We start from the raw sequence: 23609 nt of genomic DNA, 5'->3' as shown, positions 1-23609 counted from the left end.
AGAAATAATAAAGCTTACTGCTAAGAAGGGATAGGTTTAGTTGCAATCCAAAGTGATTCCTAAGAATATCTTCATTGAAACAAGAATTAACAGCAATTAATTGCAAATAGTATTGGAAAAATCCCATTAATTTTTTTTTTCCTCAGAATATTCTCTCACATTGAGAGAAATGGTAATATTTCCTTCATCCCTCAAACTCGTCAAGTAAGACATTTTCAGGAGCACCTCACAGTGGAAAACTGTGGAGGCTTTAAGCACACAGAGAGGCTGGACAAGTCATGACTGTGCTCTTCATTCCACAGAAGGCAAGCAGAGCTCTGCTAAACCACACTGGGTAGCAGCTGCACATTAAACTTTTCTGGCAGTTGTGCTGACCACAGGTAAAGAATGACACAGACTCAAGCTTATGCTAAAGCCACAAGTTTGTTATATTTCACATAGCAAAGCAGCATCTGGAGAAAGGACAGAGGGTGCTTCACAGTCCTATCAGCTAGGGGTCCCTAAAGGAGACAGTGCTGGGTCTCTGGGTTCCATACCTCTCCCCTTTTTATAAAAAAAAGGATCAAAACATGCCATGTTGGAAAGATTGTTGCTGAGAAAATGGAAGAACAGGATGTCTTAGTACAGAAATGAAGTCACTTTCAGGGAGTTTTGCTTGTAAGGTAGATGAGATGCCAGTCTATTGATGGACCACATGGCAAAACTGATGCTAAATACAATACTTCACCTTAAAGGTGGTGTCCTACAACGTCACTTGTGAGCCACACAGAAAGGTTTCACTTTAGGTACTGCTGTTACAGAGAGTAGGAAGTTGGAAATGTTGTATTTAATTGAATTCTGAAAAAGCTAAAACCAGAAGCAAATGAGTTTGGAAACTTCTGAAGTTAATCAGTTCAATCACTCAAAAAGTGGTGGCAAATGAACAGCCAGCTTCGTCTTATTTCCTCATCCTCACTTTCCGTGGAAACTATTTCACGGGTCCAACTAGGGAAATTTTTTCCAATGTTTAACCTGTGAATGTATTTTTCTCTTTTAATAAAGCTCTCACTGAGAAACTATACCAATGGCAGAAAAAAAGCTTGTAATTCTATGGGCAAGGAAATACAGATGTAGAGTTCTATGCAGTTTCCCTACAGCCTACCTGCCTTCTGGGGCTCTCCCTGGTGTCCCTGGCGATTACACTGTGTATTTCCTTCTACAGAAAGGAAGTCTCTTGATCCCAGGCCAACCACTATAAATATACCAACAAGAGGCTGCACTTTTTGGATGGTGCAGTACCTTGTACGATCACTACCACCGTATTTTCAAATTCCCTTTGCTTTAGCCTCCCATCTCATCTCTCCTGCAGGCTGGGAGTCAAGTGGGGCTGCAGGCAGTTTTTATGAGATGGTCATAGAGTGCCCAACAGGAACTCTACCGCCCTTGAGCAGCTATAGCTCCTTGGTGCCTTGTACTGCTGCTGATAACTGCTGTACACCAAGGCCCGGCCGAAACAGGTCAGGGACGATGTACACTGCCCTAGCAGCCGTGGATGGAGCCTGGCCGAGGAAAAAATTGCTTTCCTTGCTGTATGGTTGCTTTGAAATTTCCATTCAAAGGCACCCGAGGGGCACACAACGCCTTCCTGCGGGCTCTCTCCCCCACGCGAGCGAATGTGAGGCCAAACTCTGACTACAAAGCAAAGCCCTTGAGGGCATGGGGGGTGGGCGAGCTCCGTCCGCCCGCCCCCATCGCCCCCGGGACCGGCCGGGGCGGCTCCCCCGGGGATCAGCGCAGCGCGGCGGGTGCCTCCCTCCCCCAGGCCCTGCCGGAAAGGCTGCGGGCACAAAGCCCCGCCATTGCCCTCGGGTGCGAGCGAGCCGAGCTGAGCCGAGCCGGCGGAAAGGGCGGCCGAGGCGGGGGCATCGCGGCGCGGCCACACCAGCCCCCGCCTGCCCAGCGCCGGCGCTTGGCTGCTGAGCCGCGCAGCGGCCCCCAGGAGGCGGCGGCGGCGGCCGGGGACGCTGAGGAGGAGCCGCCTGCGCGGCCCAGCGGCGGCGGCGGGCGGGCCGGACACACCGACCGACCGACCGACCGACCGAGTAGCCGCGGCACGGAGAGAGAGAGAGAGGGCAGAGCGGCAGCGCAGCCCGGCCGGCAGCGCCATGGCCACCAAGGTGAGCAGCGCCCGGGGCTCTGCGCCAGCGGGCCCGGCCGGGCGGGCGGGGGTCCCGGGCGGACGGGCTGCGGGCCGGGGGAGCCGGTCCTGCCGGAGCCGCGGGAGGGACGGAGGGAGCGCCGCGCTCGGGCCTCGGCGCCACTGCCCGGCCCCTGCTCGGGGCTCGGCGACTCCGGGGCGGGGGAAAGTTGTTTTTCTGCTGTGTTTGTGCCCCTCCGTCCCCGCTCCTCAGTGGAACGACTGTAGGGTCGTAGAGCTGCCAGAGGCCGAGGCTGCTGCTCCTGCCGCCCGGGCGTCCCTTGCCCCGCTGCCACCGCGCCCGGGGAGCGGCGGGGCGCCGGGAGAGGCCTCGGCCACCGGCTGTCCCGGCCCGGCTGTCCCGGCCCGGCTGTCCCGGCCCGGCTGTCCCGGCCCGCTCGTCAGGGCAGCTGATGCTGACCCCTTCGGTGGCCTCCGGGGGTGGCTGTGCCGTGTCTCTGGTGGGAGCCCAGGGTCCGCACTGTGCGACCTCTTAAGAGTAAGCTGTGATTTTACACGCGAAAAAAAAAAACCAAACAAACCCAACAGCAACAAAAAAAAAGACAGGAAGTTAAATTGTTTTGTTCAGTTCTTCAACAGTATCTGCTGCTAATGCAGCTGTCAAAATTAGCCCATCCTATCTGAAAATGGCCCCTTTCTAAACAAACAATATTTGTTTACTATATTGGTTGATGAAAGCATCTCTGCTTGTGTAGGTGTGAGTTAACATGCACCGGCAACTCATCTGTGACTTGTCTAAGTATCTCAGGAAGACTTTTTTGGTATTTGAAGTATTGCTTTGAGTCACCTGATTCCATTAGGTTGGCAAGCATTTTAAAAAACTTCCTTTTACTGAGGCCTTTCTCATACAGTGCACTATTTATGTTGCTCTTCTCAGTGCTGAAGAAATTCCACATCTTGAATGTGTCAGATTTAGTGTATAAGTAGCCGTCTTTGTAACCATGTAAGCTGATGGTGGCTCAAGTTTGGATTAACTTTTTCCAAAGCACAGAGAACTTGATTTTAGGTTTCAAAATCACTTAGGCAGTTTAAAAATACAGTAAATATAGTCAATATAGTGAAATTTATGTTTCTGTTGAGCTTTTAGAATATTGTTGATAGACTTGGTTTTTATATTGGTGAGTTCTAGTAATTCATGGAATGTGTGTGTGAATATTTTTTACTCAATCTAACGATTGTAGGTAGCAAGAAAATTACTTCTGGTGAGTATATACCACATAATACACAGTATGTGAGGCAGGTACTGTACTAAACCAGTGTACTGTTTCTCAGCTCACTTTGAGGTGCAGTATCCTCACGGGATCTCGTGTTCTGTGCCGAATACATGATCCATTTTATTCATACATAGGGAAACTTTCACTTTGCTGTTCTTTAAATATTTTTTGGAAACATTATGGCCCCAGATGGAAGGGCGTATAATTTCTGACTTCCTAATCCAGACTGGCTTAAAATCAGGTGGTGCAATTTTTTTCATTCTACACATTGCAAGATATGGTAATGTACTTTGACTTGAAGGCTAAAATTGGTAAGTGGTAGTCAGGAAAGAGTTGGTATTTTATTGCTATTATTTTGTTATGCTGGTAACTCTGACGAGTACTGAAGAGAAGCTTACTTTGTTTTCTGTGAGCTCTACCCAGGAGATGGGTCCCTCTCTGCAAACTGCCCTGGTTTGGATTTTATTTTGTTCATGTTGTGCGAATGTCAGCTATAGTAAAGAATATATTGTGTTTTTGAGCAGGGTAAGGGAGTAACTGGCTGAAAAAATAGTTTTTAGGAGCTCAGCCAACTAACCAGTCACCATTTCATTTGGAATGTAAATTTTTGTTTTTTAAATTGTAAACAAATTTCTCACCTTCTGCTTGTGCTCCTTCACAAATTGCTTCTTTTTGAAAGAAATATGCAAGGTGTATTTGTATTTTATGTGAAATGTTAACAAAACTAAACTATAGTTGTCTGGAGTATGAATTTTTCAACTTTAATGGTGTCAAATCCTATATAGCTGATAAGGGTGACTGACAGTCCAGCGTGGCCTGTGCTGCATGGGCTGTTAGTGCTTCCTGAATTGATTCCTGTTTAAACTAGAATATACTTTCCAAGGAGGGCTGGGGGTAAATTGATTCTTGATTTGAATGCTTTCAATGATGGAAAATTCAGTCTGTCTTTTTTGTTGTTGTTGTTGTTTTTAAACCATCTCTCTTGCTGTTGATACATCTTTCTTTTGAATCTGAACTTGCCCGGCTTCTGTTTTCAAATTTATCATTTTCTCTACAGGATTTACAAATGCTTGAATCAAGGTGTTAGATTTCATGAGGCTGAAGGATGCAAATAGGGGTTTCTTTCATAGCTAGCTTGTAATCCTTGGCCAGTTTTCTTGCTCCCACTTTGATAAACCACAGCAATTAAATTCCTTGAGTTTTCATGTATGAAGATGTGATATACAATTGGGTAATGTGCTGGCTCTTCTCTGTACCATTCCAAATCAATGCATTTCTTATTGAAACAATAAAAGCTTTTAGGGCAAAGGACTACTATTTTCATACCAAGAAGCCTTTACTGATGCTTTCCTAGCATATTTGTTAGCTAGCAACTTGGTAGGGAGTCTTCTGTCAAAACAGGTGGGGTGGCTGGAGGCCTTAAGCACTCTGAAGGCTGTGTCTGATGTTGCGAGCTACATTAGCAGTGGCCATTGCACCTTCTCCTTTCTTGCTCCTCATCCCATGCTGTATGTACATCCCAGGAGTCTACTCCAACACCTGTCAGGCCTGTTTTTAAGATACAGTAAATTGCTGACATAGCAAAAATATTCACTGAATGGAAACAGCGGCGTCATTTCTCCAGTTCTAGGTAGTTGCAATAGTTGAAAGTTTGCTCAGAGCTGATACAGGAGGTTGGGTGGGGTGGTATAGTTGGCAGCAGGAGACTTTCACAGAGAAGGGTGAAAATATAAATGGGAAATGGAGGATCTAAGGCTTCTGGAGGCAGTTCTTCTGTTGGCTAGATCCTTACTGTAGCTTGGCAGTGGACTTTGTGGTTTGCTCAAGGTTATGTGCTCAGAAAACTGAAACAAATGTTAAACTCTATCAAAATAAGAAAAAAAAAAGAAGGTTGTTTAGGAGACTTCTAGAGTTTCACAGTCATTTAACTGAACCCAACTTCAGAGGTAAAGCAATTTAATGTCCACATTCAAGAACTGGTGATTTAAGCTAGATACTTTTATTTTGGATGCTTTTGAGAAGCAGAGTTAACCCTACTAATTCCTTCTTTTTAACTGTGTCACAAATGATGTGACACAGAAAGTGCCTGAGCCTAAAAAATTTTCTAAACTTGGTCACAAGGAAGATGCAGTTTGGTAAATGTTTCTGTCATAGTTGCTTACAAAAGCCACAGGTGAAATTGTCATTCTTCTATTTGTTCCTTCATGGTTTCTTTGGCCTTTCCTATTCTTTCCCCAGTAGAGTTTGCCAAGTCCCAGCTTTACTCATGTCCTTTCTTTTGTTTTTGAGCTTCATTGAATAGGGAGAGCTAGAAATGTCAGGAAGCAATATGCTGGCTTTTAAACAACATTCTCTCTACCTTAGCCTATTTTTAAACTTATTTATTATTTTAAAATGTAGGCAAGTCCTTTTCTTGAAAAGGCTGATGTTTTGCCATTTGATAAGCCCTGATTTCAGAAGGAAGTGAGAGAACTGAATAGGGTCTGGACAGACAGTCCTTCCAGTTCTTCTGGAACCTGTGCTGATAACATGTGGTGAGAGTTTTAATTTAGAAATTGTAACTAGGAGCTGATTTATTCGTGTAACATTGTTGATGTTGGTGACATTGCTTTCCCAAGAGAGGTATTTCATAAGGCAGTTGTTGATAAGCTTTGTGAAGTTGGGCCCCTCTTACTGTCAATTCCTACAGTTTTTTTTCTTTGTAACTTTAAGGGCACTTATATCTCACCATTATGTTCTTGATTGTTCAATGGTTTGTGTACTTTGAGGACTCATTTATCTGGTTCTGTTTTCAGGACTGGGCCCCTTTTTGTGGGAGGAAGTCCTTTGAAATGAAAGCTTAGACTAAATATTCTGTTCTTTAAAGAAGATACAATTTAACAGTACTTCTAAAACAAGGAAATGCTGTTCAAGGCTTTCTTGTCCATCTAATCACGTTGGATTTTTTCTTTTAATGTCACTGGCCAGGTATAGTTGAATTCAGCATGGTTCTTCTAGTTGTGGTAAAGGAAGGTCATGATTTACATATGAAAATTTCAGGCAGGAAAAGGTAACAGCACATTAGCCTTAAAGATTAATATCCCTAAGTGTGTATCCTTCCTTTCATCTTTCTTTTTCATTCTCTGTTACTCTCAGCAGTGTAAGGCTTCCCAAAGAAGTCCAACATTTTCCTTTATACCATCACTTGGGTTTGCTAGAAACAATTCCTTGTTCTGATTTGCAGCTGGGAAGTGAAGCACTCCTCTGTGCTAAACCCTCCAAAATACCCAGACTTTGTATTCTGTTAATCTGCATTCTGCATTGTCCTAACTTTGGAAGTAGACCCCTTTCGTAAATCTCATCTTAAAGGAAGATTCAGTTAATAAATCTTAAGACATCTGTGAGTTGGGATGATCCATCCTCTTCTATGCAGATCACGTCCTAATCCATTCAACATGCTCCATTATTTAAATTCAGTAAAACAAGACATAATTCAAAACATGAGATCACAGATGATCTGTGCATGTAAATTGTGATGGAACAAAATTATTAGGTGAAGCAATGATTTTGATGTTACAGTCTAATGATGTAAAATGTTGTTTGGATCTTTTAGGGTAGTATTAAGTAGATGCGGGGCTACTTCCTGGGGCTTTTTAGATTAAATTGGTTTGGTGGTTTGTTTTTTAAGGGGAAACAAGATGATTAGAGAAGGGCAAAATGTTTGGTAATGCAGATGAACCACAGATTCCTAACCTGTTGGAGGAGTGAGATGCTAGGATGAGCATGAAAACTGGTACAGTTATTTTACGAAGACACAGATTTTCTGTTCTTTTGTCTTTCTGTCCGGCCTTATGGTCTTTTAAAGATTCAGTGATATGTGGTTTATGTTACATTGCAGCAATTACCAGTTCAAGGTTTCTCATTTCTGTGCTGGAAAGCTGGTAAGCTTCTGAGTGATGCTGTGCTTGAGTAATGATTCCTCTGACTCAGTTTTTCAAAGTTATTTTGAGCACCTAGGCAGAGTCATCAGAGACTCATTACCAGAGGTCATCATTTAAAAACATGATTACAGCAGCCAAAGAGAAGGAAGTCTGGTATCAAATGTCATAAGCTACATCTGGTTTATAGATTCAGAGTTTCAAGTTTTCACTCTGGTAGAATTTCTCGTATATTGGTATTACTTCAGCAATAAGGCTTTACAGGTAACTGTAGCTTGGTAAGAAGGTTTATTTTACTGCATTCTTTCAAGGTTTTCCTCTGAATTATCTTCCTCCTCAGATTTTCAGGTCTTGAAAAAAGTCCTAGAAGAGTGTCTGAATGTTTAGTAAACCTCTCCTTATTTGATTAGGGCATCTGGCAAATTTCAGAGTTTACAGAGATCACCAAAGTAAAAATCACTTGAGAATTTTGGCATTTCAAATACGTGGGTTCCCTCCTGTATTAAATTTACAAGCAATTGTAACATTTATGATGTTGGAAGCAGTCTTGCAAAACATTTTAAAAGCTGGTAATAGAGAAGAGACTGTAAAATAGTGGGAGTGATTTGTTTCAACCAGCCCTGCAGTAGACCAGATGAGCATTTTGATATCTAGAATTATTTTAAGTAAATAGCTATTGCACTGTTCAGCATTTAAAGCTAAACTTCTTCTATTTCAAAGCGTGTTTCACAATGACAATTTCTCCGAATCCACTTTACACTTCTCGGAGGGCTGAAAATCAGAGCTTGTGCTTTTATTTTCTTTAGTTGCATTTCCATTTAGTTGCATTTCTCAGCAGTTTATGATTGGAAAGGAGCTTCCCAAGTGACTGAAAGTTCAAACAACAGAGCAATCTTGTAGTAGTCCAATAAGCAAAATTCAAGTGCTACTGAAGAGAGAGAAAAAAAAAGGCATATTGCTTACAGGAAAATTTAACTTAAACTCTGAGCATTATCACTTTCTTTCCCAAGCCTTCTTTATCTTTGAGCTTTGTATGAATAAGAAACCTCTGTCAACAATATATATAAAAAACAAAAAGACACTCAAGACCAGAATCATTTAACTTTGGCAGATAGTCCTCTGTAAGACCCACATTAAGGGGAGAAGGGCACAAGGAACAGCTTTTCCTGTAGGGAGTTGCCGTTATGCAGCCTGGTCCGGCTGTTGTGTAGTTGTGAGGAGACATTTGGGACATGGCATGGTATGAAGGGCACATGAGCCATCCTGGGCACTGCTGGGGTGTGTGCTCATAGAAATGTGCTGGGTAAAGTCAAACCAGTGACTGTGTGTGAACATGTGTTTTGTGGGTAAAACTCTATTTCCTCCTGTATTTTACAGCAGCTCTTCCCCAAGGTCCTGGCCCTTTAAAGGAAGCCACTGTATGGGAGGGGTTTCCAATGTGCAAAATAGGTGGCTGGAAGGAGGAGGAGGTGGTGAGAAGATGGGCAGTGCAGCCTATGGGAGGTCTCTGGGGAGCCCAAGCAAAACAGCTGCATCTGGGGAGAGGCAGCCATGTCTGGCCCAGGGTTTCTGCAAGTGGGACTTGCCAGGTGAAATCATTCAGTCCCACTCCTGTAAAAAGGTGGAGACTGGTGAAGAATTGGTTGATGGGTCTTATTTCTTATGACTTGTCATTGAGTTACTGACTTCTGCTCTGAGTTGCCATCTGCTCATTCTTGGCATGGGAACTGTTGTGCTTTTATTTTGTGTGTTCACATGGTATCTCTGTTTAAACACAGTAGGTTTTGGACTTGCTTTGCTTTTCCCAGCCTTCTGAGACTGCAGTTCTCATTGTTCAGAGCAAAAATTAGTTGTCATCTCAATTCAAGCAAAGTGTTTTCTTTCTTGGTTGACAGAACAAAATGGCTAATTTGCAAGAACAGCTATAAAAATACTCTTAGAATAGAGTATTTAGACTGTACTTTAGACTGTACCTCCCTTCTATATGACGAGTTTGGGGTTTTTTTTTCCCTCTATGGTGATCATGTAATTGGTTTCCAGAAGAAAGACAGTTGATATAAGGCTATTACATTTATTGTTTTTTCTAGTTCTTATTTAAATTCTAGTATTGCCTGAAGAGCCTATACAATTCATCTTTCTGCAGCAGTGAGGCAATGACTGATGAGGTGCTTCACTTCACCTTATAGCTTCATGGGATTTGAGAGTGAAGCTTAAATGTCTTATTTCCTCCACTGCATTGGTTCGTTTTTTGGGCGGGGGGTCAAGGTTTAATTCAGTGACTGAATATTGCAATTACATATGATAATATAATGTAATTAGTGCTTACCTAGTTACAGCACACTTCTTTCAGCAGTGCTGTAATTTCCTTCCTTAATAGCCCTATATTTTTCTTCTGAAAATGATTGCTTGTGGAATACAAAATTAAATGTCTTCCTTGCTGCAAATAACTAGACCACAGTCTTGGATGTTTGTATGAAGGTTGTTCAATGACAATTTTTTTATCAACAGCTCTGTCACATTCTGTCAAGCTGCCAAATTTTCTAGTAATTCGTAAGGAAGCAGAAGTTCTAACTTTCTTTTCAGACTTCTTTGATGCTTTCTGTCACTGTAAAGGTTGCTGGTACAAGAAAAGTTTGCGAGGTGTTCTGTCAAACTTTCAGTGTTGCATGACTTAATCCAGTTCTGTCATTCATTACATCTCTTGGTTTGTTTTTTTATTTGTTAGATGCATCTCTCCAAGCATTCTTTTCCTTCTTTTTTTCTAACTCTTTGTCTTAAAGTGGGATATGCCTACACTGCTAATGTGCACATTGCATTTAATTGCAGGTCATTAATGTCCAGTTCAAGTCTGGGTGTTCTCTGACCAGGTCTAATGACTGAGCTTTGCTTATTTGAGCTGCCATTTATCATGAAATAAAGTTTGTAATCTTACAGGGTCTTGTACTTTTCTCCACTGCCAATAGAAAAGCCTAAAATAGCTGTAGGCTTGGATACTTTAGAACCCAAAAAATGTGAACCTTGCCCAGTTCTAGAGTAAAGAAGCTTCATCTGATAAAATGGTAATGCATTTATGTTGGTGTAGCTGTTTCCTCACTTGTGTTTATAAAATGAAAATAAACATAGGCTTTTACAAAGTAGTGTTTTTAATAGAAACTGTGCTATAAGAAAAAATTAGTATATTGATTAATGTTGGTTCCTCAAGTAACAGAGAATTTAGCAGAATTCCATGTGGAGAGCTCATCCTGCTGCGTTTCAGATTCCTTCCCAACTGCTTTCAGTGAGCATGCTATTCAGCATGTGTTTTCCTATTAATATTTACCAGTGTTTGGGACTTCAGAGTAGTTCAGCTATTCCATTCTGTATTTTATAGACGAAGTTTATTTGAAGCAGCATCATTTTAACATGCACTTTGTTTGCTTTGCCAGGTATTCATTTGCTTCTACAGTGGCCTGTGCATGTGGTACATTGAGATCCACAATGTGTAATAGTGTGCTGAGTCTGAAAGGGCTTAAAGTTTGCTAGATAACCTTAGTGAAACTTTGTCCCTCTCCAATTATTAAGATAATTACTAATTTTTTCTAATCTCTGCTCTCCTAGAGGCAGCCCTATTGTGTGACTACAAGCTGTCTTAATGAGTAGGTCACAATGTGGCAATTTTTCTGGTGAATGCTGCTGGCTTTTTCTGAAACCTTCACATCTTACTGGCTCTGTTCTTTGGGGACAGAACTGTGCCCTAAAGTTTCAGGCAAACATCAGGGGACTTGGCACAGCAGGCTTCTGAAACACACCATTAAATATTGGTTCAGCAAACAGTTGTAAGTTTTGCAGTTTGATTTCAGAGATACAGTAATGATTAATCTAGGCAGAGATTTTAATCACACTTGAGATAAATGCATCCTGCCTGACATCCATAAATACAAACCCATGCTGCACTTGCTGCATTTATTATACACTTTTTATTATACACTTCTGCATTTATATACATTGCTGTAGTCATGGTGAAACTGGAATTAATGTTATCAAATTGTTGAGTCTCCAGTTTCTCTGAGGATCTGGGAAAGGTTGGTATTCAGAAAGGAAAACATGGGGAAGGCTGGGCACTTAGAGCAGTGCAGTAAATTGATTCTGCAGAAGATCTGGTATCACTGGAGTTCCTCACTCATGGTAGGAGTTTTGCAGTACATTTTAATTGATGACTAGTTTATAAGTAATGTTTTAAACAAGAAAAAAGCTTTTCAGGTGCTTAACCCAACGGAAAGCTCAGATGTGATTCAGGGGAGTATCTGAGTCAGTATTTGGAAATATCTCTAAATCACATGGGTGTCTTGAATTTCTGCAACTGAATTTCCCTTGCTTCGGTGTTGCTTGGGCGCATGGAGATTCTGTTCTTGGGTCTGACAATACTCCATAAATAAGTCAATATGAACACACCAAAATGTAACCAAGCACCTCTTTTAGTAGTGCATGGTAGTTATTCTGAAAATATGCTGCTTTTTTAAACCACTAAACTGCTTATAGATAAGTCTCAGACTTAAATATTTTTAAGCACTGCTGTAAATCTGGAAAACATCACAGTTTCTCTTTGCTTTTTTCATGCTCTGTGGCATGGTTATCTACCCACCTGGCTTATAACTGTGTGGAAAGAAGCTATAATTTCTTTCAACATCTTACAATTTTGAGATATGTTTTACTCTACCACTTTTCAGAGATCTTAGTCATATAACCATTTTAGACCTTGTTCTGCATCAATGACTTTTAGTTCCAGATGCTTGAGTAGAACAAGAGGCTTCCTGTGTAGGAATTCACTTGAATGCAAGTTCTTGATGTGCATTCTGCCTGTAATGCTGGCCAGGAGCACATTTCACTGAGCTTTGGGGTGTGGTGATGTTTGCTGACAGGTAGACAGCTGTAAAGAAGCTCATGTTCTGTGAATCAAAAATAAAATATGGAACAAAAAATGACTGGGACTAGCCTGAACTGAGTTCAGGTGGTCTTTCATGACCAAAAATTATTTTCAGCAAGACAGTGAAGTCCTGTGTGGTCGATCTGAAGAGTTAATCTGTCCTCACTGAGGAAAGCCCAAGTTGCTGAAGTGGCTAGTAAGCTGTTGTCTTTATTACTACAGGAAACATTTCCAAGTCTCTTTAACACTTGAACACTTGCCTAGACACTTCTTTCTTCCATTCTAATTCTAGAAGTGCCAGTGGTTTAAACCACATGCATGTTGGTGGAAATTGAGTATTGCCTTCCTGTCCCTTACCATATAAAGGTGTCAGACTTTGTGGTTTGTACTTTTTGGAAACACTTTATATTTTGTTGTCAATTCCAATATGAGATAGACATTTTAATCCAGTATAAATACTTAATTAAATACCTGCCTGAAATATTGTAGGCACATGCAACTTCTGAGTTTTGCACCTGTCTGCAAACATATTTTACTAACAGAAAGAAATTACACAAGTCCTTGTTTCTTAGATTTTTGTCTGTGTTTAATTTAGTTCTAGTATGCTTATAGTCAGTACTGTTGACTTCAAATGATTAGCTGCAGGCTAGTGAACTTATTTTAGAGTTGAAAAATTGCCCAGAGAAAAGTGAGCCAGTGGATCAAGAGGCATTTTTAATGTGAATTTGTAATGTGAGGATCCAGCAGTTAGAGCTGGTGAGGGAACTTGGAGTAATGATACCTGAATATTGTGACCTTCTCTCTTCATCCAGAAGTGGAGTTCTTTACTGAATTTAATTTTACTTTTTGGTTGAGTTTGCTTTAATTCTGATGTTGCTAAAAGCAAAATGAAATCATATTGAGAAGAAATTTAATACTAAAGGGAGGTCTTAATTAAATAAGTGAATTTTATTTTTTGCTTATTGTTTAATAAAATCGTAGTATAAAATGTTCCAGTTTCTTCAAGCTAGTTTTCTAGGCAGATGTTGCTGAGCACATGCACAAGAATTGATGCCTAGCCCAATATAAGCAATATACATTTTCTCCAGTTTCTCTATAGTAGTTAGAAAGATAAACATTGGTGTCTCCTTCATAATAAATCTTTATCACTTTACTGTCAGTAAATATACTGCTAGTATAATGGATAATCTCTCGAATTCCCAAGGCGCTGTTTCTGTAGGAGTCTGTCTTAGAAGACAGTGTCCCTTGTGTCCTCTAATTCTTCTATTGTCAATTTTTGGGTTGTGTCTTGTCTCTTAGGAAAGCCTGTGAGAGGAACATGTAGACATTTCTTTACCACAGTCAGGACGGAGAGTAGCTGCTTCTCCAGGCTGAGAGTCATAGCACCTGAGGAGCCACTTGATAATTCTGCATAGGCTATCCAAATGCACACTTTGCCTTGCAGCCTGATAGAGTTTGATAGAGGGACTAAAATGAAAATACATTTTTTTGTCAAATCATAGCCCCGGATGTTTCCTTCATTAGTAGTATAAATGTTTTTTATATTTTCAAGGCCAGGTTGGATGAGGCTTTGAGCAGCCTGGTGTAGTGGAAGGTGTCCCTTCCCATGGCAAGGTTGTTGAAACAAGATGATCTCTGAGGTCAGTCTGACCCAAACCATTCTATGGTTCTGTGATTCAGTGATGAAGATGATGCAAATCTCTTCAGACTCGGGGCACTTAGCTTTTGAACAAGCTTAGATTTCAGGCTAAAGGATAGGGAAATTATTAGATCAACCAAAATGTTAGGCACTGTTGGAAGAAAGCTGGTGTCCTCAGTCCTCTGAGGGGGGAAAGACATGAGGGGCTCCTGTCTGTATTCCTGTGTTCTTACTGTTTTTCTCAGCATTTTGGACACCTGCCCTTTTAAACTTCTTGCAGAATTCCCCATAATTTCCACAGAGGGACTTAGCATGTGTTTTGATCTGGGAGAGTTTTTTCAAAGATGCATTGATTAAAACATGGCAACTTAAGTAGTCTGTGGATGGTGAGACAAAACAATGGCTAAGCTGTCCTTTAGATCTGTGCCTACCCTGAGTCTTCCCTGGAGCTTCACTGGCACAGTGAGAACAGCGAGGGGTTTAAGGCTGCAGCTTATAACAGGTGAGATGTCTTGCACTTATTCTAAGCAGTAAAATACCTACAAACCACTAGTTTTTTACAGATAGTAATCACAGAGCAAAATGCCGGGAAAGATTAGCAGAGGAAAGAAAATGCTAAAATAGTTTTAAGTTAATTGTTTTTTGTGTGGAAGAATATTGTCACTCTTTAGACTAAATGCTTCATTTTGAACCATTCTTTAGGAAGTAATCAGAATATACTGCTAATTTCTGAAGTGATGTATTTGCAGCTAGGTTTTTGTCTTTATTATTTTCTTTCTGCTTTCTTAATTTCTCCAATCCTGAGATCCCAACCTGTATTGCAGCTATGCTATTTCTGTTTTATTCTCTTAGAACTGCCCTTTAGAATGAATATTTTATTTCTAAAAGCAATATTTGTGGGAAAAAGTAATTCTGAAAAAACCTAATGAAAGAGACCTCACAAAAAATGTACTAAAAACCAAACCGACATCCAAAAAGCTTTTAGAAGATAACTAATAAAATGAAGTCTGGGAGGAAATAAATGCATTTTCCTCTTCTGTGCTTCTAGGTGTGAGCAACATAATGCTTATCAGTATTTCACAAGCAGCAGATTCAAAGGCTTACTATACCTACTGAAGAATATTTGTACTAACTGAAGCAGTTTTTGTAGCAAGCTGTTCTGAAGTTTATTCATACCAGATGTGTGCCTGGAGTTACTTGAGGTGACCAAAAGCCCTTTGTTGTTCATCCCAGCTAAAAGCTTAGGCTGCTGTCCTAGAAGAAAAGTTCAAGTCTTCTCATTGACACGGCCATTTAAAATGTGTGGACTTTGACTTGTTTAGAGCCAATGCTAATGATTAACTTTTCTTTATTTAAATTATTTATTTTTGGCATTCTGCCAGGCTTCCCAAATTATGGTTTCTGTTCCTCCAGTGGATGCAGGTTTTAGAGAAACCTGCACTTATCTGCCTCGTATACTTCCTAAAAGAGAAATCCAGAATTTGATCCTCCTTCTGTCAATATGGGAATTGGTGCCACCAGCATGACGTGTTGCCATCTTGCTGCTGTGGTACAGCACTTGTATTTCTGACAGTGGCAACAAGCAATTTAAACCTGTGAATCCCTGTCTCTTGACAAGAGCAGTGCAGGGTGGCTGAAGCTCTGAACTGCTGAAGTGCCAACTATGAAGAGAAACGTGTGCAGTTACGGGATTTTCATGCCATGAAACTTCTATGGATATTTCCTTTGTACTATCTGCCACTGCCTGCTGACCGAGAAAAGCAGTTGTGGTACAAGTTTCCTAAATTGTAACACATGGTTGAAACAGATAATCTATGGTGTAACACTAGATCTCTTCCTAATACAAATGAAGTCCTGTGCGTAGGGAAAGCATTTTCAAAGGCGTGTCCAGTTTTTGAGGGGCTTCTCCAATTTTTGTGCTATAAAGCATACTTTGATGCAGAACTGTTGCATTGCAGGCAGGAAATCCAGCATTACAAAAACATTTTGCTTCAGAAGTGTGAACTTAAAGAAAAACCAGTAGTCATTCTATGTGGGTCGTTGATCATTCATCTCAAGGAAGGCTGAGGCAGGGAAGGTGTTGTAAAAGCTGCTCTGAGCACAACTGATGTGCATTAGCTGTCAGCCTGTGTCCTTATGGCTGGTGAGGAATACACAGGGGCTTCCACTGTCCTTCTCCATGACAGAGCTACCCTGCTGCAGCTGAACTGTAATGCAGGCAAGTGTGGCCTGTGCACATCAAGATCGTTCAATTTTGGGGTAAGGTGCTTTTCCATGTGAGCCTAGCCTTGAGTGAAATATCTTGGAAAAGGCAGAAAAATTCTTCTTGTGAGGAATAGGTGTTTTTGTTGCTTTATCACCTCTGGGGGCACCCAGCAGGAGCCAGTGGATCAGGATGTCTGTAGAGATCTTGGATATTCATCTAGTAACTTAGTGAAGCAATAGTGTAACCTTTCATTGGAAATTTATTTTAATGACTTTTGCTAGACAACTTCCTTCCACTTCATTTATGCTAAAGAGCCTTAACACTGTCAGGTAGAGTTGCATAGTCTTATGTCTGCTTTCAGAAAGAAGTGGTCAAATGCTTGGTTTTTTGTTGTTGGGTTTTTTTCCTTTTGGATTTTAATATTATGGAAAGAAGAGGGAAGCACTCAACTCAGACAGAAGTAGTGGAGGGAAGTCTGCTCCATGCCTGAAGAGGAATATATTTCACTAATCTAGAAACTGCTTTTCAGTGTGGGGAATCTTTGGTGTTTTAATATTCCTAGGTATGCTTCTATCATAATTCTAAAAAGACAATAATAATTATTGATTGCAATGCTCAGTGTTGGAGGCTTCACACTGTAGTAAGTCAGTAAATCTGTAAATTGGGAAACTAGAGTCCAGTTGTGTAACTACAGCAGGTAGAACAAGCTCCAAAGAATGCTGATACAACACTGAGAATTACCAGTTTCCTTTTTATTTCCTTTATTACAGTCTAAATTTCTATATCCATACTGCAGAAAAGCTAATTTTCCTTTAACTCTTACTAGTTTCCCCCATCTTGGACTTGTAGACAAAACTGCTGGCTCCCTCTCATTCTGGAGAAACTGCAGTATATGCCAGAGGTGCAGGGATGCTGGGGATCAGAGAACCCTTTCCCTCTTGCTATGTGCTGTGGCAGGGTTCTGCTTAATCCATGCCAGGCTTTCCTCACACCAGGGAGCATGAGGTGATCGTCAGGATGTGTTCCAAATTCCCAGTGGAGATGCTCTGTTGCCACCTGAGCAAAGGGAGCAGTAGCTTACAGTACAAGACCAGGCCTGCTCTCTGGTCAGTGAAATCAGTTAAAGCTTTTTGGATTAGCAGGGTTTTTTTCTCAAAGGAAGTGACAAAACAGCTTCAGAATATAGAACCATTTGTATCTTGGAGCAGAGGTGATGGTGAGAGAGGGGAGATATACATGCAACCAGTAGATGAAATTAATTTTCTTATAGCTAATAGATTTGGTAATGGTTCTTTCTTGTTTTACATGTTTGCAGTATTCTGTAAATGAAGCAGTGGCCTTTATTGGCCTTTATTCCACTAACAAAGTATTTTAATTTCTGAAGTTCCTGTAGTTCTTGGATGGTTTGATTCTTTTGTACATGATCAGAAGTAAATATGAAACACAACACTTACTGTAACAATTTTTTTTCTGAGCTGTGTTTTGAAGAAGTTCTCTTCTTGGTGTTCATTAATCTGGACTGATCCAGATTATGATCTGGAATTCATCAGAGATTCCCATTTTATGAATATTCAAAGTGTCCCTAAGCTTAGCCCTAGTATTCAGTGTGTGTATTCCAGTGCCAAGGAGCTAAAATCCTTTTCTTGTTAAATGCTTTTTTCCATGCCCATTTGCAGTTTTGCATGAGTTGCAAATACACAATATTTATGGCCAGTAAGAAGGAAAAGGCTTATTGGAAAGTCAAACCATTTTCCATTTTATAGTATTTTGGAACTGATTGTCAGAAATTTAAGTAGATTTGGGCTGATATATCTGTCCAGGAAAAGCCTAGGGGGCTTTCCATTGTTAACTATACACTTAATAGTTAGGGCAAAAACATTTAGTCACTTAGTTTTACTTTGGAATTGGTTGAGTTTATAAATTCAACAGTTAGGAGGGTAATGTTAAAGCTTATTTGCCAGAAGTTCTTAAGGTCTTCATTTCCAGCATAGGCAAGTGAGCCTAGAGATTCAGGTGAAATGGAGAGTACTGGCAGAAAAAGATGAGGAATGTATTTGAAATGTCAATATACAGACCAGGTTTCAGATGTACCTCAAATTCTTAATGCTTTGTAATAATCCATTTCTGTAGCATTGCAAATGGGTTGTTTTTTTTAAATTTGTTTTTCAATTTTTTAAACTGTAGTTAGCAAGGTTTGTTTGTAATTTTTTCCCTGTTTTCTACTTTTTCTGACTTTTGAAACAGGTGTCCAGAGCAGGTCAATAAGTGGACTTCAGCACAATGACTTTAATAAATTCTATGTATCTCTTGTTTTTTTCTTTCTCTACAAGCTGAATACTTCCTTTTTTTTTTTTTTTTTTTTTTTTTTTTTTTTTTTTTTTTTTTTTTTTTTCTCTCTGAGTAACTTTAATTTCACTGCTGTATCTGGAGAATCTAGTATTTGCATCTGTTCTTTTGTTAGACAGAAATACATTTTACCTTTCCAGTCTGGTCTGGGGATGTTTTGCCAGTTTTTCTGAAGGCTGATAAAATTTGTCTGTTGTCTTTTTTTCTGGTAAACTCTCATCATTCCTGTGAATAGAAGCAAGAATTTAACATTATGGTGTATTACTTGAAAAAGGCTAAGAAGACTCCCTGGTTAAGAAAGCTGCTTTTCCCATGATTCAGATGCCCAGCATCTGAGTGCTGTAAATTGATTGCAGAAAGTGGATAAATTTTGACAACCTGCTGGAAAAAGGACATGTTCAACACCTCCATCTGCTACTGCTGAGGGAAGAGCTCTGGAGCGTGGTGCTTTTTACACCCCTGCTTAAAATGTACTTGTATTTCTAGAGGTGTGCTGCTTCTCTTCAGTTCATTTTCAGGAAAGTAAAGCAGCTTATTCTTATATTTCCATGGAGGCCAGATGTGCTGCTGGAAAGAAAGCAGTGTTATAATTGAACACAGTTTTTACCTCTTCATCTCTGTTTTGCATGGCATAATCTGAAAGTGCTGAAAGCCTCCATTCTAAGGGAAAAGTTTTCGTGCAAGGGAGCATTCAGCGTGCTTAGGACGCATGGTTTTCTGCAATGTTGTGCTGCTCTAGTATTGGAGAGCAGCTTCTCTTGGAGAAGACCAAGTGTTCGGTTTGTTGTGCACATGGTTTGGGGTTAGATTTGTCAGCTGAACAGCTGAAACATCTATGGTTTTTTCTCAGCTCTGTTTTTAAAAGTATCTTTTGACCAGCCAGAAGTATTTCCACATGATACTCATGAAATTAAAATGTGGGGGTGGGAAGTTCTGTTTTCCTCTGGTTTTCTGTATGAAGTTGTGTCTGGGTGAGGATTTTGTAATCCTCAGTTTTGAGGATTATAAGACCTGCAGTTTTGAGACAGGCAAGACTTGATGGTAAATGTCTGTCTTTCAGTATTTTTTTCCTATCACATAGCTTTCTTTCAACAGAAATCATTTTATTTTGTTATATAAATATTGTCTCCTTTGACAATAAAATAATATTTTGAATATACTTTGAAAATGCTTCTTTTTGGTTAGTTTTTTTTTCTTCCCCTCGCCCTCCAAGTACAAGAAGGAACTCGTTGCTGTACACTGAATGATGTTATTAGTAAAACCAAATGTTTCAAACATTTCTTTATGTAGTGTAATAGCAGAGTGAAAGCACAACAAAGCCTTTGTGTATCTAAACACTTAAAAATTAGATTTGTTTTGTTTTTCCCTCCCTCCTCATGCCAGGTATAACAAGTCTAGTCTCACTGCTTGTTTCTGCATTTGCATAATTCTTCCCATATAGAGTCTCAAAACATAATTTTACGTATTACATTTTATGCACAGCAGTGGTTACTTACATCTGCAGTTACTTGCTTTTCTTTTTCTGAATTGCTTGCTCTGTGAACTACTTCCCTTTACCCAAATTGGAGTTGGAATATGTGTTGTATTAAAAAAAAAAAAAATTGTTTGCTGAAGTTAGGAACCTTTCCTTCTTCCCCTGGAAAACATTGTACATGTAGTTTTGGACATGACAGAAGACAACCAGTCTTAAATCCTTGTGGTCGATTATCTCCAACAAGCTCCACATGAGATTTTTATCTTTTGAAGTTGTTACTGTTGAGTGTGCAGTTCAAATCTAGGAAATGTCAGCTTCCTATGTGCTGAGTTGTTTTCTTTGTACATTCAGCCTTCCCCCACTGACTATTTCTGTAAGTTAAGGATAATTTGTGCTGATGCTTTCTTAATGAAACCTTCTGCAGAAGCTGGAAGCCTCACTGTTATGTTCTTTCCTCATACAGGCTCGTGTTATGTATGATTTTGCTGCTGAGCCTGGAAACAATGAGCTGACGGTCAGTGAAGGGGAGATCATCACAATCACCAACCCGGTAAGAAAACTGAGATGGAATTTGCTTCAGTGCACTTTCCTGGCCTACTTCTATCAGCAGAAGGAAGGAAAATGGTGCTGGTGATATCTGAAAGGCCTGGCTACCCTTCCCTGAAGAATTAGCAAAAAAACCCAGAATACAAAGAATTTTCTAAGAATCTTGTGGAAACAAATGCAATGTTTTGGAGGATGGGGCCTTCTCAAACTGTGCCCACATACATAAGAATGTACTCAGCTTTGTTTTCCTCTAAACAGAGCTGAGAGACAAGTAAAAGGAAGGAACTAATGGTGGTGATAGCGTGTACATCTGAATGCCTTGTCTGTTTTAGTGTGCCTAATATTGCACATTTTGTGTGCATGTAATCTTTCATGTGCTTGCCACTTGCATTTAAATGTGACATCCAGTTCACTTCTTGGTTTTGAGTTTCTTAATCAATGACTTCAGCATTCCAAGTTTGGTAAAGAACTCACAACAAAAATTTTTTACTGAAATTTTGTGTCCTTTAAAGAAATATGAACAAGGTATAGGAAAGAAGTGGTGACAATACTATCACAATGCTATCAGGGCATTGTTAAATGAATAGGCTTTTTAGCACTGACATTTGATTTATGTCCACATTTTGAATTTCAGTGTACTTTAATTGTCATATATAATTACCCTTGGTAACAAAGTATTAGTTGATTCTGCTTTGAATTTTGTGTAATGATATGGCTTAGTGAATAGGCTTGCCTTTTGAAACAAATACAAACAAAAACTACCTGATCATGAAGCCAGGTCTTACTTATCCATTTGTGTAAAACACACACATTCTGCAGAGTAAACTCAATTCTTTGAAGATCCTAGGCATGTGTAATCCTGATAATTTTTAGTTCCACTGATCTTAAATACTTGAAGCAGATATTTAACAGAGCCAGCACCCTCTTGGATAGTGTGCTGTGCTATGGCAGGGGTAACATTTTGAATGACTTCAGGACCTTAATGCCATTTCACAAAAGTAAGAATAAATATAAGTAGAATACCACTTTTAAGCTAGTTCTCACTGACCAAGACATCTGTGGCTTAAGGCAGTACACACAAAACCAAGTAAAACTTTGTTTTATGTGTTCATGACAAATTGCCCCAAAGGCTCTTGGTCTTTTTTATATGATAAGTTTAGATGGCAATAGCTGAAGTCATGCAAGTCCAATGATGATTGCTTTCAAGTGTAGCAGTGCAAATATGACTTCTGGCTCAAGATGTCATTGCTCTTGCAGTTTAACCAAGCTAGTTGAATTTATAATCTGAGATGTCTAATTATTTTTGTGTTCTTGAATATTAAGCTTTTAGGTATGTAAGAGAAAATAAATTCAAGTTGTTATTTCACTAACTGCTTGATCTTTACTGCATAAAATCTTGAATACATAAGCAGGCTTCTCCTTATTGGAGTGCCTGTAAAGTCCAGGACTATATAAAATTTTGAAGAACAAAATTGTGAATAAAGAAATACATCAATTAAAAAGCAAATTAAGAAAGCCTAAAATTTAGTAATCGCTGTCTAGAATATATGTCTCCAATTTTCATCTGTGAACTAGCTTGACATGTAGCTATGTGTTCCCTAAACAGGTTGATTTAAAACAGAGCTGGCTTATTCCAGATAATGTTGTCCTGGAATTAAGTTCACTTAACTGCAAATGTCTACAGAGCTTTCGTAGTGTATGTAGAATATGTGTTTAAAAAACCCCAAACAATATCAGGATGTCCCACTGAGATCAGAGCTGAAGTGTTGTTAGTTCCTTCTAAACTAATAGCATAAGACTGCTTCTGAAAAGAAATGTGAAGTGGAAAGAATCAGTCCAGATCTTACGTGGCATGTGGCTTTTTTAATTTTTGAGAATAGCCTTAACATTTCTGTGGGTGATAGCTCTCACTCATCACATGTCTGCACCTTCAATAAATGAGGCAGAGGTTTTACAGATATCACCAAGAGTTTTGTTCTTTGCGTCTTGTTTCTTTATAGTCTGTTGATTAAAATTAATTCATTGAAATGGACATACTAATAGCCGTGTTTATATGCAGTCTGTGGCCAGACAATTGATTGTGGTTTCATAAATGATCAAAAGTGCTGAAAAATCAATTATTTTTCCCCTTCATGCTTGTTAAAATTTGAAGTCCAGAATAGCTGTGTAAAATCAGCATGGTCTGCATTATGTTTAAATGAGTATCTGCTGCTTCAGCAGCTTTGAGTGAGTTTGTTCAGTTTCACAGTCATAGCTGTGTTTTGAACATTGACAGCAAGACATTGCTTCCTGCTGAGCATTTGACATTTGACAGCAAGACAGTGCTTCCTGCTGAGCTATTTGAAGCATGTTGTGGGATCCATCTAGCAAAATCATGACTGTATTAATTCTTTTAGGATGTTGGTGGAGGCTGGTTAGAAGGAAAAAACAGCCAAGGCGAGAGAGGACTTGTTCCAACAGATTATGTTGAGGTAAGTGACTACACTGCTCAGCACTAAGAAAGCAGAACTTCTGAAAAGGCCATCCTCTGGTTTGCTGACCAAACTGAAATGCTCAAACAGAAAGCTTGGAATACATAGTCTCACTGTAGCAATTGTAGCTGGCTTTGGACACCAGTGCAAACATGCCATCCGAAGCTCCTGAGCTTCCTTAGTGGTTTACCAAGAAATGCAAGAGGAAGCTGTCTATAGTAAATACAGCTTGAGTATTTAAAAAATGAGTTGTTTTGAATCTGCTGTGGTTTGGGGGTCTCATAATCCAATGATTGGAGCTTTTTTCTGTCTGAAGATAGCAATATGGAAGTTAAATGAGTAATGCACATATACACTGGTGTTGCTGTGGCAGACTTGACACATGCTCATAAATCTGGAATGGAGCCACATTTCTGGGGCTCAGGATGTGGGTCACCAAGTCCAGGGACTACTCAGCTTTTCTTCTTACTGAGACCCTCTGTTGTCTCTTCAGTGTGTGTTGTCCTGATTGTTGTTTAAAGACCAGTGGGATTGTTTTGGGGGCGGAATGGGATCACAGTGCAAAGCCTGCAATCACATTCACTCTTGGATGGCCCAGTGTCTGCATGTGTGCAGGTTGCTGGTTAGGTGGGTGAATACCTTGGCTGTAATTCCTGCAGCCTCTTAAGGCATGTGTCTCTCTTCCTTCAGCAGTGC

The 23609-nt window shown here is 40.0% G+C and overlaps 1 protein-coding gene across 3 annotated transcripts in view; it reads left to right on the top strand.

The window, feature by feature from the left end:
- The first annotated feature begins 1880 nt into the window (after positions 1-1880).
- The window catches only part of SNX9 (sorting nexin 9), a 61696-nt gene continuing 39967 nt past the window's right edge, over positions 1881-23609 (top strand). For 2 of the 3 annotated variants that reach the window (XM_036380683.2, XM_036380684.2), the window contains exons 1-3: positions 1881-2156; positions 20360-20446; positions 22839-22913. In XM_036380683.2, the coding sequence (XP_036236576.1) occupies positions 2145-2156; positions 20360-20446; positions 22839-22913 (174 nt within the window). In that variant the 5' untranslated portion in view covers positions 1881-2144. The remainder of the gene's footprint in view (positions 2157-20359; positions 20447-22838; positions 22914-23609) is intronic. The other variant, XM_036380682.2, reaches the window with a different exon arrangement.

This window comes from Molothrus ater, chromosome 3, assembly GCF_012460135.2.
Source record: "Molothrus ater isolate BHLD 08-10-18 breed brown headed cowbird chromosome 3, BPBGC_Mater_1.1, whole genome shotgun sequence".
NCBI classification, from domain to species: Eukaryota; Metazoa; Chordata; class Aves; order Passeriformes; family Icteridae; genus Molothrus; species Molothrus ater.
Note: the sequence above shows the minus strand (reverse complement) of the source record. Positions and strands in the feature narration are given on the sequence as shown.